The sequence below is a fragment of the Melopsittacus undulatus genome, chromosome 4, assembly GCF_012275295.1.
Source record: "Melopsittacus undulatus isolate bMelUnd1 chromosome 4, bMelUnd1.mat.Z, whole genome shotgun sequence".
NCBI lineage: Eukaryota > Metazoa > Chordata > Aves > Psittaciformes > Psittaculidae > Melopsittacus > Melopsittacus undulatus.
The window spans coordinates 82,375,527-82,394,438 of NC_047530.1; the positions used below are offsets into that span (position 1 = coordinate 82,375,527).

Consider the following 18,912-nt stretch of genomic DNA (forward strand, 5'->3'; position numbering starts at 1 on the left):
CTTGTGCTTTCCTTTGAGCTGACAATTATTAACCACAGGAATAATCACAATAAAGGACCACTATTGCAACAGTCATTTTTGAGCAAATTTTGAAACATGAAATGACATTATTACTGCATAATGATCACTTTATTAAACTGTTATTTGATACACTTTGAATTTGAAACGTTCTGTATTGCTATTAGCCTGTACATGACTTATCAGAAGTTCAGCCTGCTGGAGAAGAGGGAGGTTCCTGAATTCTCTATCCCATCCTTGTGTATTTGATGCTTCAACATATTATGCAATATTGAAGTCTTTGTCCACTTGGAATGAGAGATCATCATTCCCAGTTTTGTGTAAAGAACTTGGCTATGGTTCCCACTTCAGCAGAAGGAATGGTGGTGTTGTCTGCGGTGGCTGTGACCGGACGCAGAGCTGCCTTCACTGCACTGCAGCAGGGATCAGCGCTGCTGCAGTTTCTGGTACCCACACTAGCTGGGAGACAGCTTTTTACAATAGATTTATAATTACAGTACATTTATATATATTACTCTGATAAACGTGAAAGAGATAACAGCACTCTTCTGAAATGCAGAGTAAAGATGATATTATAATCTAGCTTTTATTTACCTTTTTTGTTTCTCCTAAGCAAATACATAGAGAGATAAAAAAAACTCACTTGCCTTCCTTTCGGCTGTTCTGGAAAATTGGATAAAGCAAAGCGTAAGTAGGTTACTCTTCCTTTTTGTTGCCTTGTCTCAAAATAGGACTCTTTCAAAAGGGTATCAAAGCTTATAAAATGTGCCACTGTTCATTCTATAGATGGTTCTGACTATGAAAAACACCAGGTATGTAAATTTAGCCAAGTACAGCTATAACGTTTAAAAAATTTTAATGTTCTAAAGTTAGTGCCAGCGGTAGCAAAACAAAACCCCTGCTTTATGAACCAGTTTGTGTTTAAAATTCAGGAGGGGAGAGAGATCCCCTCTCCCCAGCTGTGAGATGCAGTGCTTAAGCTATAGCAGGGTCAGGCATTATTCCGCAGCCTGGGACGATGTAGGAAGCTGTGCTGGTATCAGCCCACTGGTGCTTCCCAGCAGATTTAAAATGCAACCCACCATCAGATGCAAGTTTTACAGCATTTCTGTGCGTCTGCAGCGGTCGTTTTCATGCATGTATAAAAAGTCAAGTATCACGGGGGGGTTCACTGTTACTGGTTGTATCCTCTGAACAACAGCACTGCACAAGCTGCAGGCTGGGCTGTGCAGACACCCTCCCTGTCAACCTCCACTTCTTCCCTCCCAGCTTCTACCAATTTATGATAATGAGTTGCTGAGAAATCCTGACCCTAACACAAATGTATCTGGTTATTCCCACTGTTTTATCTGTATTTCAATGGAGTACAGTGAGTTTAACAAAGGTCAGGCTACTGCTGAGATTTCTTACTCTCCTGAATTTGAAGCAAACATCCACCTGCAAGAAAACCCTCTCTTCTCCTTTGACCTGCCCCTAAAGCTGTTTTATATCTACATCAGCTGAACATTCGTGTGTATCTGAGCACATTGACGGTGCCCATTTTTCAAAAAAAGCCTACACGGGGAAATGAAATCCAGGAAGGAATAAAAGACACAAAGTATAAAATGTTGTTTGTGCTTGAGGGGAATTACGGAAACTCAACATTTGCCCATGTGATTGCATTTTGCTGCTGTCAGAACTTTTTTTGTAGTATAGCTTGTCTGTTTGGATGAGTCCTTCAGTTTTTCTGTATCTTGTGCTCTTCTGTAAGTAATATTAGTAGGCAAAATGTTGAGCTTCACATGAGCTGGACTGAGATCCTTACAATGGGAACTGTTTTCAATTGACAAGAAGGTAACTCTGGGAAATGCCACATTAGTAACTCAAATACTGTTAAATTTTACATTCATTTCCTGTTGGCTATAGCATTAAACTTAAAGGCAGTTTTTACCCCCAGAATGAGGATACGTAAATACATTCTTTGTTGCTTTCACAGCAAGCACTGCCACACAGCCTGTTCCTCTACTTTATTTGCCGTGGAGCTGACAGAAGTCCTGGGAAGATGAGAATGCAGCCAGGTGAGGAGAGGGGATCTCTAAAGGTGCTCTGGGTGGTTCTGCAGGCACGTGATGAAATCCTGAATCGGTAGACCCTCGTAGCAGATCTTATAGATGGTTGTAAATAATGGAAACCTAAAAGGAGTGCGTAGTAATGAAAATGGTTTTAAAAGTTGATACATATAAACATTTCTGTTCTGTTTATAATGGGAAGGGAAAAAAACACTCTCTTTTTTTCTCTCTCTTTACAATGTAATTTTAACTCAGAGATGCCTTTACTGGAACACTGCACTCTACAGTGCAATTAAGAGGAACTAGGGGCAATTTTTGGAAGGTGACAGCAGAAAGAGCCGTTTTAGAGACAAAATGCTTATCCAGTATTTTTGATTAAAAACCCCCTTGAATTGCATATCCTCTTTTTCCTTCTGTGTACAGAATGCAGGTATTATTTGCATTCATTATTCAGGTCTAAAAGACTAAAAAGAATGAAAATGTCTAACAATTTTCTTTTCCTGGCTAAAAGATTCGTTCCCTTTTCCAAGCTGTCTTAAGTCATTATGTGGTAAAATATGAGTCCGCTGCATGACTTGGAGCCAAATACGTAACTAAGTGCAATTATAGGACACTTATTAGATCAAGTTTGATTTAAAGTTCACGTCCTGTCAAAAGGAGCTTTTATTTTCTCATTTTTGAAAGATAATGCCACTTTGATTTTCTGTATCTGTTATAATTCTAGTAATTGGAGGGTTTTTAAGTATTTTTTAGTGGAGTTTGGCCTCTCGGTACTGCTCATGTACGAGAGGGAATAGGATAGAAGGAAGTTTAGCTTTTCTATTATGTAAACTGAGACAGAGGTTTAGAATTACAAGTAATCTTTCATAATCCCAAAGAATTAGAGGTACTTTTTAATCTCAGCATTCTTTGTGCCACTAAAGCATCGATATCAGCACATATTACCTATTCAACGCATGTAAAAAGTTTTATTTAGGAGTATGCTCCCAAATTTTATACTGAGAGAACCTCATTAACATTTGCACTGAGAGCAGTATTGCCACAAGCTGAAATGCTGATATACTAAGAGCAAGAAACCCTTTGACCCATAAATCATGTTTGCAAGCTGACTCCTATGGTCTTCAGCCTTGTCTAGGGGAATGGGGATGTCTGGGTAGCTCCTTTGGATTATTATTTCTTTTTTTTTTTTCCTACATGTGTGTGGCTTGTTTCTTCTAATGCTGTTTAGCATTCATCCCATTCTACTGACCACGGCAATAAGGAGCTCTAATAGTGGCCCAAGATGCAGACAGCAGTTGTTGCAGAAATAAGCAAGGTAATTAAACAGAAGTACTGTTAACAAGTACCATTAAGGAGGTTGTGAATCACTCATAATTTTTGTTGATTCAGTTGGGGTTTTTAAATCAAAGCACTTACTTATCCAACATATTTTTCTGTTTCAGAATCTTGTAGACTTCAGCTGAGGTTTGAGGACCTTGCAGCTTTTGTCCATTCAGCATCTCATTTTCCAGTTCCTGAATAGACTAAAAGAGAGGAGACTGGTTACTTGGATCACAGGGGATACTGCTGCAATACTAGCAGTTATTGAGAAGGTAAATGGCTAATGATGCCTTCATTAAACACAGAGGGGTTTCTTCATGTGTTAGTGTAAAATATTTCAAAATCTTCCTTACTTTTCCTGTGCGAGCAAAGGCTTCTGCTACCCTTCTGTTGCGTCCTCCATAGCATGTAGTGATTAGATCAGCAACCCCGCAGCTTTCCAGAAAAGTGGCTATTGACACTGGTCCCCTGCAGAACATCTTGGCAAAGGCCACCATTTCCATAAGGCCCAAGCGTATCACTGCTGCCTTTGTATTATCACCAAAACCCAGTCCATCGCAGAACCCAGCTCCCACTGCTACGATGTTCTACAACCAGTTCATTGTGTAATACAGAGGAGAAAAGGAAATAAAATAGTCAGACAAGATGTATAGTTTATCAGCATGCACTGAGCTTTAAGAAAATCTCACAAATCTGTCTGCAATTTCCAATGGCCATGAGGTTATCTTACGAAGAAGGTGGACAGCCAGTTACTGTTAAATAAAAGTAGCCAGAATACTAGAGGATTTCTTGGAAGTATCTGCTATTATTCTCATGGGCAAAAAATCAAAGCACCTTGTTTAATATGCTGCAATCACTTAGTGTGTATGCAATTAATGTTTTGTTTCTCTGCTACTTCAAAGTTGGGATACACTGACCTTTCTGTTTTAATTAGTTTAAATATCCCACATGGAGTCATGGTTTTCCAGGTTTTGTCTGTGGGTCTCTAACTTAGACAGGCATGGGTTCTACATACAGATGCTGCAGGAGATCAAATCTGGGTTTTACGTGTAAAAACAGTCGGTAGAATTGCTCTTTTCTACAGCTCTAAACAAATCTTTTGGGATCCTAAACATCTTCACAATTCCTTACCATTGTCCTGCATACCCCCTTTCCACCTTCCAATTCCCAGCCCTAAATAAGTACTTAAATAAATGTAGTTCACTGTGTATGAGTAATATGTCATCTAGCACTGCCATTGAAGTATTTGTACCAGACATGCATGTGCCCCAGTGCCGACCTTTTATCTTTAGCAAAGGCAATGCCAAAGCAATGATTTCAAGAACAAAGATTTCCCACAAAGCAGAAACAACTCCTCTCCCCTCTATGCCTGCCCCTGGTTCCAGTCTGTGGCCAAAAGCAAAATCAGGGGATATTTAGGTTTGTATGTAAAGAAAACTTTTTGTACGTAAGGTTAAACAGGACCAATTGTTTCCTAACCTCCCCCACTTCTCCAAGGAATGGTGAATTACAGAAGTACAAATCATTGAATGTATAAAAAAGTACAAAGGATCACAAGCTGGAGTCACTTTCAGCACATTTAAAATCAAACTTCGAATGTGCTGCCTCACTGCAAATTTGGTGATTTTGTTATCATTTCTGATCCAGCCTGGGATCTCGAGGTGGGCATTGGTGGATGCCACACAGATGTGCTGTCAGCACAGAGCATTGCTTCTGATGCAAACTTTCTAGCAATTTACTAGTTGAACCATGGAAATAAGTTATTGGTGGGAGCTACGATATATAGTAAGAGTCTATTTCATGTGCTTACAATGTGCAGACAAGAAAATACATGGACTAAATTCTGCCCTCTGCAGCAGAGGTGCCTCTGGTAAAATAAAAGCAAAAATACAACTATTTGGAAATACTTTGACAGCAGTTATATTTTGAAGTAAATTTTCCTTTTTTTACAGGTTGGAAAACTGGCACGTGGACTACACATCTGTGCTCATTCCATCACACAGGGGTATCTCACATTAGACCCTGTGCCTTACAGAAGACTCAGGTGAGGGCAGAACTTGGCCCTAATAAGAACATTTTGTTTTGAAATCACTCACTTTTAAGGCTCCACAGATCTCCACTGTATCAGAATCAAGCACCACGGTAATCCTGAAATTTGGGGTCTGCATTAATTCTTTAAAGATTTCCCCTTGTTTTTCGTTTTTGCAGCCTGTGGGAAGTAAGGTGACTGAGTGAGTTTGCAGTGTTTCAGAGTATGCACAATTAACTGAAACCTGAAATAAGGTCCCAGGGATCTCTTTAGGTTTGTTGTCCCAGTAACTGGGTGTTACCAAACAAGACATTTGTGTGACAGCAGCTCATGGCTGCTAGGAGCCAGTGTTAAATGTATGCAAGTCACACGGCATTGACCAAGCATCGCTTAACAACACTTTAAAGAGTTTATAAGTAGATAGCCCCCAACACAACCTTCTGCCTGAGAAATCTTGTATAACTACAAACCTTGCAAAAGATTATATTTACAAATTACTTTGTATAGCACAACAGTATAATTTCTGCTTTAAAAATGTAAGCAGGTGTAATTGTTAAATATTATTATGGGGTGCAAATAATTAATGCTCCCAATTACAGGGAGATCCACAGATAATGAAGTTGATTGTTGGCACTGCTGGAACATTTTGGTAGCCAGTTCTGTGGAGGTCATGTATGATGTCATTACAGTGCTCACCCTGGATATTGAAAGACAGCCCTCAGCAGTAAAGGGGCTGGGGTCTGACTTTATCCACAGAGCCCGCAGCCAGCTGGGCAAAGATTTCTGAATGGAGTTTCACTTAATTTTTATACAAGTAGCTCAGTTTCCTTCAGGGCATGCTCAGCAGGGAGTTTTACTAGCCTGGAGATCACACTCTGGTAGCTGTGAGGTTTCTGCTGCATCTCACAGGAACTTTGGGTTTTGCTTCTCACTCTTCACAGTAACTGATGCCGGGGGATACCCAGTCACTTTCAGGTGGCTGTTTCTAAGCTACATGGCTTACCATGAGGACAAAAACAAGGGGGAAAGCTCTTTGTACAATCATCATTACAGCATGTCTTCAAACTGGGCCAGCAGAAGTTAAATTCTGCCCAAGGAAATAGAATCATAGAATAGTTAGGGTTGGAAAGGACCTTAAGATCATCTAGTTCCAACCCCCCTGACGTGGGCAGGGACACCTCACACTAAACCATGTCACCCAAGGCTCTGTCCAACCCGACCCTGAACACCGCCAGGGATGGAGCATTCACAGCTTCCCTGGACAACCCATTCCAGTGCCTCACCACCCTTACAGTAAAGAACTTCCTCCTTATAGCCTATCTAAACTTCCCCTGTTTAAGTTTCAACCCGTTACCCTTTGTCCTATCATTACAGTCCCTAATGAAGAGTCCCTCACCAGCATCCCTGTAGCACCCCTTCAGATACTGGAAGGCTGCTATGAGGTCTCCACGCAGCCTTCTCTTCTCCAGGCTGAACAGCCCCAACTTTCTCAGCCTGTCTTCATATGGGAGGTGCTCCAGTCCCCTGATCATCCTCGTGGCCCTCCTCTGGACTTGTTCTAACAGTACCATGTCCTTTCTATGTTGAGGACACCAGAACTGCACACAATACTCCAGGTGAGGTCTCATGAGAGCAGAGCAGAGGGGCAGGATCACCTCCTTTGACCTGCTGGTCACGGTCCTTTTGATGCAGCCCAGAATACGGTTGACTTTCAGGGCTGTAAGCGCACACTGAAGCTGGCTCATGTTCATTTTCTCATCCACCAACACCCACAAGTCCTTCTCTGCAGGGCTGCTCTGAATCTCTTCTCTGCCCAACCTGTAGCTGTGCTTGGGATTGCTCCAACCCAGGTATGGGATAAATAAATATTGCTTAACTCCCCTCATCATGGCTAGTCCTATCTGCAACAGTTGCTCTGCCCACAACAAATGCCCAGCTGGTACAGTTTTCATTATCACTGTAAAATTTGCAAGCAAAGGAGCAGTATTGCTACTTTTATTTTCCTTCCCTAGCTATGGAACGATGTAACTTTAATTTTGACCAACTTTAAAAATCAGTGGGTTTTAAAAACTACTGTATAAACTTTCCAAATCAAGCCAGACCCGGTGCTGGGAGGATCTGAGGCTATGTCTTGGCAAGCAGTCGGAATGGGAGGGAGGAACAGAATGTTACTGAGTGTTTGTTCTGTTTTTTTTAAAAACAAAGAGATTTTGAAGATGGAGAAATACACCTCAGGGAGCATGAGTACATATAAGCTTCTGGTTACACTTCTCTGTCTAGACTGTATAGTATATCAACTGTATAGTGTATCAGACTGTATAGTGTGCCAACTCCTACAGAAACAGGATTAAGCTTTAATTCTTTAATGGATTAAATTAGCTCTCAGCACTGAAGCTTGCTATCAGTTTGGATCTGATCCTGCCAGCACCAAACTCCCTGGAAATAATTCTGCCCCCCTGAATGAGCTCAACATGTGCTGTGCCACTTGGGAACCGCCTGGGACCCATTACATCCCCCTGCTTTCTCCAGAGGTTATCCCTGTTGCCCAGCCACAGGTGATGCTGAATTGCAGCCAGCAGCTCTAATTTGCTCTTTGCAATAGTTACCAATGGTGGTTTCACAGAACTTCTCATCAGCCACTTCTTTGGCTATGTTGGCCCCCATAAGCACGCTGATTTCTATTTTCAGTTTCTCTCGAATGAGGTCAGATATGAGCTTCAGGCCTTCGGGACCCTCATCAATCCCCTGAATAAAAGGTGATAGTCAAAGCCAAATTGTTAGAATAAGAAAATGACAGCAGTGGAGCACTGATAAAGTATAAAGTGTTCTATTGCCTGCAGCTCTCTGATTTTAACTGGGTCTTGCATTTACTAGCATCAGTCATTGACCCAAACGTTCTCAGTTTGTACATTGGTAACTGCAAATTCAAGGCAAGTTCAGGGAAAAGAAAGCAACAGTGAGGTAACCCTGCAAGCAGCCTCACATCCAGTACTGCTTTCTTTAATGTTATATTATTCCTTTGTGCTTAATTTCTGTAATACAGAACCAGACTTTTAAATTAAGCCTATAACCAGTGGAGTTTTTGCAAGATCCAAGTATTAATGTGAGTGCTTCATTGGTATTACAGAGTATACTGAGCTGTCTTGTTTGGGTTTGGTTTTTTAAGCTAAAGAAATAAGCAAAGTTGCAGGAATTTCCTCCCTTCCCCACCTCCTCTCCTCTGTGTACTGCTTCCTGTGAGATAATTTCTATAGGGAAACAAAGTGGGGAGGGAAAGAGCTGGTATTGCAGTCTGAAAACCTTAATTATATTTCTTTCATGACAATTTTAAATTGTATATTTTCTGTAATGCAATCAAAAGAAGAAGAGGTAGACTATTCCTATGCTTTGCCTCTGGCTTTTAGTTTGATATTCTCTTAAAATATTGATTCCTTTTAAGATTCGCATAATCTGGTACCTCTAACCTTAAAAAGAGATTCCTCAGTTCATGCCAGATTTAAATGGTCTCAGTTCTGCAACTTCATTAGTTGTTATTGTGCCATTTTAACGCTGCCAAGAACAACTTTAGCATGTACTTGGAAGAGGCACTTTGACCCAGCACTCTTTCCAGTTAAGAGTTAATTGAGGCTGTAGTCTGAGTATTTTTATTGGCAGCAGCACCAGCTTGTGCAGTCCTCTCTCTGTCCATTTTCACCTCCATGCTGGTCCAAGTGGGAATTTATCCAGGCTAAAGATGGCTGGCAAAGACAGATACTCTTAGCCTGGCTAGGCTGCCCCATCCTTTCCTCTCATGGGCAGCAGGAGGGTTTTCAGAGGCTGGGTAAGTTTTAACTCTTGCAGAAAGAAATGCTTGTTTTTATGCAGAGCATGCAGCTGAGGGCTGGAGCTCTTATCCTTAAGTTATTTATTTACTCATACAGCTGGAGTCTTATGGAGATGACAACTTACCTTGATCAGGGAAATCCCAAATGTTCCAGGCTTTATGTGGTCTGCAACCTGCTCACAGATTCGTCCAATGAATTGGTGTGGCAGAACAAACACTAAAATATCTGCCCAACTTGTTGCTTCAACCACGTCTGGTACAGCCACCTGGGACAAGAGTGACAACCAAAATGAGCCAAGGTAGGAATCCTCACAATCCTCACACCTCACAAGATAACAATGCGCTGAAGCCTTTGCAGATGTGTTGCAAAACCAGCCTTAAGTTTAACTGGCACTGTGGCACAGCTGCTAGCTCTTCATTTGAGCAGCTACAGATCTCTTCTGAAAGATCCAAAGCAGACTACTTTAGGTTTGGATTTTTAATTTTTTTTTTATATAATTTATCCCAGCCCTGTGTGGATAATCTGGGGAAGACACTATACTTTCTAAACTTGCAACATCCTGGGAATCCTCTTTGCTGGTTCAGCTCCTTCAGGCAGTTCCTGAGCAACCCTATAAGGTTCTTTTGGAATGAATGGTAGTACTAGGAACACAGGAACAAACTGGGATGGTGAGACAGAGCTTCTTCTGGCAGTCTTTAGTTTCCACACGTCACCAGCTGAGATTTAGTTAGGAATAAACTACATAAAAAAGCAGAGATTAGCATAATCTTTGGGGGTTATGTGTCTTTGTTTTAAATATATACTAACATTGATCAATAGTTACAAAACCCTATGCAGCATTCTTAATAACTAGAAAGCTGTATCTTCCTCCGAATGTTAGCATTACTCAAAACAACAACTTAAGCCAGGCTGCAAAGGCACTGGCAGGTGATTTGGAGCCTGCTATCACAAGCAGTTTACAGTTAGGGAAAACATCACTCTTGGGAGCAGCCTTGGAGCACACAGCCTTAGAGCAAGAGGATTCCTAGTGGGAGAACCAGAACTGCTGCCAGCAAGGCTGCTTCTCCAGGGTAACAGCAAAGTGGGAGTGGGGCAAAAGCTAATAGTGCTGTACAGGCTGTGCTCCTCTCTCCAAAATGCTGTAGAGCAATGCAAGGAAAAAATTAGTCGGGTTTGGTTGTTTTTTCCCTCAGTAAGAGATTAAGATGTGATGGTCCCTCCAGGCTTTAGTGCTGGTGAAAGCTCAGACTTTGCTATAGACAGGATGAGGCTGATCTCAAGTCGTGATGACAAGCCTGTTGACCTGCTAGAAGGTTGTAAAACTAAGTGATAAGTCAGTTGTACCCCAGGAGAACTGTGTGCCAAGTTCAAACCACAGGAGTGCAAATATGCAATTGCAGCACTAAATGCAGTACTAAATATAACACCTCCCCAAGCAAGGAGACCCACCATGTGCAGTGCCTGAACTTCCTTTTACCACTGCAACTGTTCCAGAAACATGGTACTGCTTTCTTTAATTCACAAAACAGGGGCATTTGGCAAAATCCCAAATAGGCAAAACCCCTCACCTTGCTTGCTTCAGTAGCAGTAAATCATCTAAGCTGATTAATTTAATTAGATTAATTAGAATTGCATAACTTGGTATTTTAAATGTTCATGAAAATTAAATACCTTATGTTTTTGGTGGAATTTACAGCATTATTAATTATAGCAGTGTCTTGCTAGCCTGAAATTACCCATGAGCCAATAGCTCATTATTCAGCTCCGTGTAAACCACAGCTGTTAGCTGTGCTGTTGATTCCTTTTTTAGAAGGGAGAGCAGTAGCTTTCCCTTCTTTTTTTCCAGGAGATTCTGTGGGTTTGAAATAGCTCTGTGCAGACAGATAGATCTCTGCCTGCCATCTATAGAGCTCTGCTGACTTCTGCCAGAGAGGAGGATGGTGCATTACCAGCACCTGACAGTTGTCTGTTTGAAGTTACGTGTGACACACAAGACAAGAAGTCACAAAAGTGAATTATATTCCAGTGAGTTAGGTGGCAAACCAGAGTGAAGCAGTGGTTTGAATTTGTTTTCAACTTACCACATTTTTGGGTATCTTGTATCCAGGCAGGTATTTAACATTTTCATGCTCCTGGTTGATTATTTCTGTGAGTTTTCTTCCATTGATGATCTCTTCAAATACCCATATCTTGACAGTAGGATCAAATCTGTTGGACTTCTGGACATTTTGGCCAATGATTCTTGCTATGGCTGATCCCCTTTAAAAAGAGAAAAAAACCCCAACAATTAATAGGAAACAAAAAGTTTTACTGTGAATTGGAAACAAATTATTTTAAATATAAGAACTCATGAAAAAAGCCTGTGCTATAGAGCAGTTCAGGTGCTTGCTACATTTATCAGAAGGCTTTATCCACTACCCTCCATCAAAACCCCCTCAGTTTAAAACCACAAAAAGTAGAAATAGAAAAATAAAACTGTAACCAAGGGATTTGAAGTCATATAAAAAAACTATAGCGTTAAAGTATGATGTACCATCAACAGCACTGCAAGTACAGTATCTGCAACTAAAATCTCACTTGATCCTTGGCTAATTATTTATTTTCTTTTTTCTGAAGATCAACATATGTAGAACAACCCAGGTGGTAAGGCACTGCTGAGCAATCTGCTGTGACAGTCTTTGTACATCTCATCTAAGATAGGTGCATCCCACTTTCCTACCAATAACCAAAGAGTTGCAATTAGGAGCTTATATAAAAGCCAAATCCTCAGAAATTGTTCTTTTCTAAAAAATAAAAATAAAGTCTTCAGCCTGATGGTTTCTCTTTATTTATTGTTCTATTTATCACCATAACAGGGTCTGTAATAGTTGCAGCCTGAGGATATTTTAACCATCCAGTTTGCTCTTCTTCAGGCAGGCTGAGCATTTTTTTAATCTCAGCTCAGACACTAATTTTATTTCCCCATCACCACTGTAGCACTGCAAACATTCACTTATTTTCTTGGCAAGAGAGAATTAAAAGCCCCACAGAAAATATTTGCAGTATTGTTTAACGATCTTTAAATTACATGGGGAGAAGAGCTGATTACTTTTACTCCTCTGTTCCCTCTTTCCATATTAATGCTACTTTCATCTTTTGAGTACTGGCCATTTTACTGCCATGACTGAAGGAGGAGCTCCAGTTGCAATACTCTTATCCTCTGACCCACTTATAACACACCTGCAATGAGCAGTATGAACAGGATTTAGCTGTGATATGTTTTCTGGGACCAGTAAAGGTCTCCAGAATATCCAAGATAAAGTCCAGGTAGGTCTATGCTGCCAATGGTTCAAAGGGAAACCATGCTGTAACTGGCTCTCCTTGGCTCAACCGCATTTTTTATATAACAGGTTCACACAAGGCTGAATTGCTCAATAAGCAATAATAGAGTAAGGGCTTCATCTTAATCTTAAATGATAAAGAAATACTACTGAGATCATGTTTCACTTTGCTGAGTGTTGACTATATGCTATATCCTGAGCTGCCATAATGCTTTTTTTGCTTGTTTGATTAGTTGGGTTTGGCTTTGGTTTTGTTGGTTTTTTCTGTTTGGTTTGGGGTTTTGGTGTTGGTTTTGTTTTTTAAGGGATGATTGGTTTTAGCTCTCTAAAACATTTAGGGAAATGTTTTAGGGGTGAACCTTTATTGTAAGAGCTCTGCTTTTTTAAAATACATGCCGTCATATCATACATTCATATAATTTGTAAAAGTACTTATATTCTGGTTCCCTTATCCTGCTATCTACAGCGAGCACAAACAAAGCTTGAACTGAGGATGAATTGTGCTCTGCATAAGAAATATATATTAAAAGAAAATAGGGTTTTTTTGGTTTGATGGGGCTTTTGTTGTGGTTTTGGTTGGTTGCTTTTTCCCCAGATAAACCTGAGATTTAAATCCACTGACCAGCTTATGCCAGAGTTTCCAGCACAACCTGTGGGATGAACTGAGAACTCAAGCCTATCCATAAAACCAACTTTTCTAGCTATGACCAAGTTCATGTGATTTTCTGATGAAAGATGCACACTGCAGCTCTAACCTCTCAAATACTGAATGGGACTTTCAACTCTCAGTAGATAAATCTGATCTTCTAGCAGAGCTGTCATTACCACCACACTTGGATGCTGCCACCCAAGTGTTTTCCTTGTGACAAGATATCAGTGAAGGTATCTCAGGCATAAAGGTAGCTCCATAAATAACAGTGTTTTCCTTTGGTTTCTCTTTAGATGAATGAGGATCTGGGGCAGAAAGAATTTAATGCTTAAAAGGCATTGATCGGTCACCACAAGACCCTCAAACAGTTCAAAACCTGATGCTCTGTTTTAGTTAGTCCATTTAAAATTCAGTCACCAGCCTTGGGAAAAAGAATTGCTTTGCCTATGAAGGCGGTGTTTGGTAGACTACACAGGCTTGGCGGAAGAGGGCTGCTTATGCAAACAAGGATGCTCACGTATAAAGATTTTGCCATGGTTTTATTTTCTCCAAAATTCAATTTAGTGAAGATTAATAGAAAGCAGAGAACTCCGATAATTTTTAAAAGTAAATAAAAACTGCCCATCAGGGCTTTTTTCCCAATTATGTTAATTCATATTGGAAGTGATTTATATATTGCTAAAAAAAATAAAAGCTTCTATCTGCAGATTTTCTATCAGTATAATAAGAAAGACTTGATATAGAATAACTCAAATAAGATCTGTTATTTACATACGTGAATATGAAAGTGATTGAGACATACCTCAGATTTGGTAAAGAATAAAGGTTAATGGACCCCGCAAAGCAGCTAGTCCATTAAATACTTTAAAGTATATTAGGAACTTATGCTGTTCCTAACAGTTTTTCTGAGGAGGTCTTAAAGACTTCAACAGTTGCAGGTCTCTTCCCTTCCCTGAACAGCCCATCTTTGCTATCCTCAGCATTAGGAAGCTCATCCTCACATTTAACCTAGGTCTTTCTTACCATAGTTTAAGCCCATTTCTAGACTAGAAGGGTGGAATATTGTTTTTCTCCTTCAGATATTTGAAGATGGTCATGTCTTCTTCCAGTCTCTTTCCTAGGCAACCACCTCAGGTTTTTTAAATTATGGTATTGCTCAGGTTGGAAGGGACCATCAGAGGTCTCCAAAGTGGGAACAACACTGAGTACAGATGGGTTACCCAGGGCTTTATTCAATCAAGTCTTGAAAACTCTCCAAGAACCACCTCCTTTCTGGGCAACCTGCCCCAATGCTTTATTATTCTCAAAGAGTTGTTTTTATCTCCTCTCTTCATACATTGAGTCAGAACCTCCCCTGGTTCAATTTATGACTGCTGGCTCTTGTTTTCCTTCCATGCACCTCCGCAAAAAGCCTGGCCATCTGTCCATGTTGAAGACAAGAACCTAGCTCAAGGTGGAGCTTTGCTGGAGAATCTGCAGTCCAAGCAAATCTGAGAAGCTTGGGAGAGATTCTGGATTCTGAAAGGCCAGTCAGTGAACTAAACCTCTGTTTTTAAACATGGGTAACTGAACCATGGTTAATGTAAACACATACCCTCCTGCACCTGGCTGGCAACCGCAAAATGCAGTGCAGTACTTTGTTTAACCATACCACTCGTGAGCCTCCTGGCAGTGTTGACTTAGGAAGTCCCAGTGACCTGCTGAACTTCTGCAGCTGACATGAGCTATTGCAACACATTGCATTGTCAGCCTCAGTTCTGAGCTGCAGGAAAGACTCAAGAGCAGTGATCTGAACTGTCACCCAAATATTCAGGAGGAACATAAGAATAAAAATGTTTGCCAAAGATAAACATGGCTTTTCTATGTTGTGCTAATACAACCCATTCTGCCACAGAGCCTATGAATAGATGTGATTTGAACATCTGAGCACAATGTTTATCTCCTCCCCAAGGATTTGCAGGCTATGTATATGGTAGGAAGCAAGAGATGGGACCAGGCAGACAGGCAGCATGAGTAAGTACACAGTATTGAATGGGCTGGGGTCTCTGTATGTCTGTGGCATAACCCTTTTCAGGTTTGTAGGTACTTGTGAAAAAGGAGAACTTCCTCCTTTCTCAAGCATGGCTTCTGAAAGGAGACAACCAAGAGGTTTTGAAGAATGTCTTACAGCAAGGAGAGAGCTTGAGAAAGGCAGGGGGTGCTTGCTTAAGGATACAGTAAGAGAACAATGAAGGCTGTCACTATGGACTGACCAAAGGTAAAAGCTGACTCCCAGGGGTACAGCCATGGGAGTTCAGCGGCTCAGAAGTGACAGTGAGCTGCCTGCACAGGCTTGGATGTCTGTGGTTAGGTTAAGGTGAAGGAAAAGAGGGCAGTGATGCACTCCCTGGAATGACATGCTAAAAGCAGCAGTCACTAAAAAGCTGGTACAGAAATCATGGGGCAGGACTGTATCTGTCAGGGCCAGAGACAGGCAGATGTGTGATGATGAGTTCCCAAAGAGGACTTAGCTGTGCAGTTACGTGTCAAGGGCTGTGTCTGAGAGATGTCACGCACAAAGAGCCTGTGATCAGAAAGAGCATGCACGTGGGGGCTTGGAAAGCGATGGACTGGTTTTGCAAGGCAGGAAGGCAAAGAGCTGTACTTTAGGTACGCTGTGTTTTCAGCAGCTCACAAGCAACCACTCCCACACCTATTGATTTTTTTTTGCATTTGCTTCCATGTAAATGTCAGATATTTTAAAAAAATTTAAGAGGCTTGCTTGCCTGGTACAAAAACAGTCCACAGAGCTACCTGAAGGCTGGGTTTGCTAATCCCAAGTGCATGCACATACACGTTGGTCTGTTTATTTGTACTCAGTTTACATAAACCGTAAGAGAAGTAAGATGCGAAGTCCAGTGCAATAGGGTTTACTGCCTTCACTGGGGTCTGACTCAAGGAGCTCTGGAGCTTCTGTCCAAGCTAGAAGGGACTGAGCAGTAGCAAACATATTCTTATGAATGTGGATAAGGATAAATGGGGGACCTGAATGCAAGGCTTGTACAGGGCTGCATCTGCACCGAGATGCAAAATGACATGCCGAGGCGGATGGAAGTGAAAGATGCCAGTAAGTCATGGCTTTAAACGGAGCCTGTGCCCTAGTTCTTTCAAAGGAACACTAACAGCATCACTACTGAATGCTTAAATTTGAACCACCTGGGCCCAGTCACCAGCATACACAGCCGCAGAGCCACAGCTCTGCGCCTCTTGTGAATCTCTCCAGCCTGTCATCAGGCTTTCAGTGGCTTACACAGCCCAGTGATGCAGGAGCCCCGTGTTTTTCATGCTCTCACTGCCTGGTGCATCTCCCAGGGGCGGCTGTCCCTGCTCAGAGAGTCCGGGAGGCTGAGGCACGACATGGTCGGCACCGGAGCCGCGGTTTCAGGACCATGGAGACCCCCGGCTGCCCCCAGCGCTGCCGCTCTCGGCACCGGACCTGTTGCGGAGCACTCAGCAGTGGCGGGGGGACCCGGCCCGCGGAGCAGTACGGCCCCGCTGTCCCGGTGTGCGTCCGCTGCGGAGGTTGAGGAAGGACGACGAGGAGGGGGAGGAAATGAAAGAAATAGGAATAAAGGGAGGAATGGGGAACGGAGGAGAGCAGGGAAGAGGCGGGGGGGGGGGGCTCAGGGTTCCCCGCGCTGCGGCACTCACCAGTTCCCCGAGCCGACGATGCAGACACGGAGCGGCGACATGCTGCTGGCTGCCCTGCCGCCCGGCGCTGCTGCTGCCGGCGGCTCGGCTCCCCTCGGCCCGGCCCGCCTGCCAGCACCGCCCTTCCCGGCCCGGCCCCCGGCGCCTGCGGGAGGAACGGGAGTAAGCGGGCGGCGGTGGGGGCAGTGCCGATGCTGCCTCCCGGCTCCGCCTGCGCCGGTGCTTGCCCCTGGGGGCTGCCCTGCTATTTAGTGCCCTGGAGAGGGAACCGGGAAATGGGCACCTTCTCCGACATTCACAGGGATGAGGACCTGCGTGGGGAGGGCAGGGCAGGGCAGTCCGGCACTTCTCGTAGTGTGAAACCTTCTCGCCCATCGGCAGCCCAGGGGGTTTCTGCAGGGTGGGTAAGGTGGCAGAGATTGGGAAGGATAAAAGCCGGGCCCTTAGGGGCAGGGAGAAACATGTGGAGGTCCCATGTTCTGCCATATAGGTGTATCATGGCTTAAATGCTTCCGATAGATGAGGAGCACACCAGGGAGAGTGCTCCTCATCTATCACACACATCTGCAGAGACAAATTCAGCTGATAAATTATGGATTATATCACAACTTTTAATATGAGGCATCCCGTAAAATTTATCTGCAAGAAAGAAGGAAATGGAGTGTTGTTTCTTTTCCCCAGCATGGTCTAATCATGCATAAAACACTACAAATTATCACATTTTACCTCACAACTCTCTGCTGACCCCACATCCTCTTCAAAGCAGCCTTTCTCTCTTATTTTTGAGCCAGAGCTACATTTGCTACCTTCCCTGCACTCCTGCACCTGTGCCTGAGCTCCTCCTTCCTCTCATCCTGCCATGCTCCAGCTCCCTTCCCCTACTGGAGGCTGTAGGCTCAGCAGTGACCACATCTGCCGCCTTTGCACCAGAGCTTGGCTCAGTGGGTTTCTGGCTGTGTGTGACAAGGACACCCAACCCCATGATTCATAGATGGAGGCTGGCTGCCAGCGTTTCAGAAGCCCGTGGGTGTTTCTGGAGGTACACATATGTTCAGCTCGCCTGCTGTGAGCTTCACCGGCTCAGCTATTTGGTGTGTCCTGATGGTGGTGGGAGGGCTTGGGGACATAACAAACTAGGGCAAAATCCTACAAAATACCTTGACAAAATGGCCAGCACAGGTTGCTGAAAAGGAAGGTGTAGCTGGGCCCCTGGCCATATGTGAAGCCTGATGGGGAGCTCAGTGAGAAAAGGCATTGCCCACATACACAGTTTCAGCACAGGCAATGCACAAGAGCTTTTCTGCGATTCCAGAGCCATTTCCACCAGTTTCCTACTTCATCATTACTTGCTCTTTCCCTTGCTCCATTGCTCCTCTGTGCCTCTTAGCTCTATTATCCTTTAACTTATTCTCCTTCCATGAAGGAGATTACTGTGGAGGTGAGGAGGAGCCATAACCCTTCTTGCCCTGCTCAGTCCCTGACACTTTTCTGTTTGTTGTTCTGTCCTGGTGAGTCCCCAGGCCTCAAGTAAAGGACACGCTCAGTGAAGCACTGGCTTCCACAGCCAATGCATAAAACGGGTGTCCCTAGTCTATATAGTATTGCAAACTGTAATGTTTTCATCTAAATTAATGTGGAAGCTTTTAATTACAAAGGAGAACACTATCAGTTTGGTGGCCTCTGGACTGATGTTTATATGTGCCCTCCAAACTGAGGTTGCACTAACCATTTAGTTAGTGCACAGAAGCTGGCAGGGGTGAGACTGGCAAGGGATGAGCAGGCACATGGATACAGCAGCACTTGTGAAGAGCAGAGGATGCAGCCCAAGTCTGAGAGCATACATTAGCTTATACATCTTCCACTAATTGGCCGTGGAAGTAAGTAACTTCTGGTAGTGCTGAAGTGCGCTCTGGATTTGTGCACTCACTGCTCCATGGAGATGGATGGCAAACCATTAATGCACAAAGGACTGTTCTGGACAGTCTGCAGGCAGTTTTACTTGGCAGGTTTGAAT

General features: G+C 42.9%; 1 protein-coding gene across 1 annotated transcript; it reads right to left on the reverse strand.

Moving 5' to 3' along the window:
- Window positions 1-114: 114 nt before the first annotated feature.
- On the reverse strand, window positions 115-17,069 carry LOC101881216 (glycerol-3-phosphate dehydrogenase [NAD(+)], cytoplasmic-like). The gene is made up of 8 exons (XM_034062156.1): window positions 16,899-17,069; window positions 11,321-11,498; window positions 9,364-9,504; window positions 8,022-8,160; window positions 5,483-5,595; window positions 3,740-3,973; window positions 3,483-3,589; window positions 115-2,189 (listed from the first exon to the last, which is right to left on the reverse strand). Exons 1-8 carry the CDS (start codon window positions 16,937-16,939, stop codon window positions 2,093-2,095), a joined length of 1,050 nt encoding a protein of 349 aa, XP_033918047.1. The 5' UTR covers window positions 16,940-17,069; the 3' UTR covers window positions 115-2,092.
- Window positions 17,070-18,912: the final 1,843 nt, after the last annotated feature.

Bases quoted from the DNA above. Each gene is read 5' to 3' on its own strand.
- LOC101881216 (XM_034062156.1), bottom strand. From the start codon at position 16,939: ATGTCGCCGCTCCGTGTCTGCATCGTCGGCTCGGGGAACTG. The intron at 9,505-11,320 runs GTAAGTTGAAAA...CTCTTGTCCCAG, and splicing joins ACAAGATACCCAAAAATGTG to GTGGCTGTACCAGACGTGGT. The intron at 3,974-5,482 runs GTGAGTGATTTC...AACTGGTTGTAG, and splicing joins AGATCTGTGGAGCCTTAAAA to AACATCGTAGCAGTGGGAGC.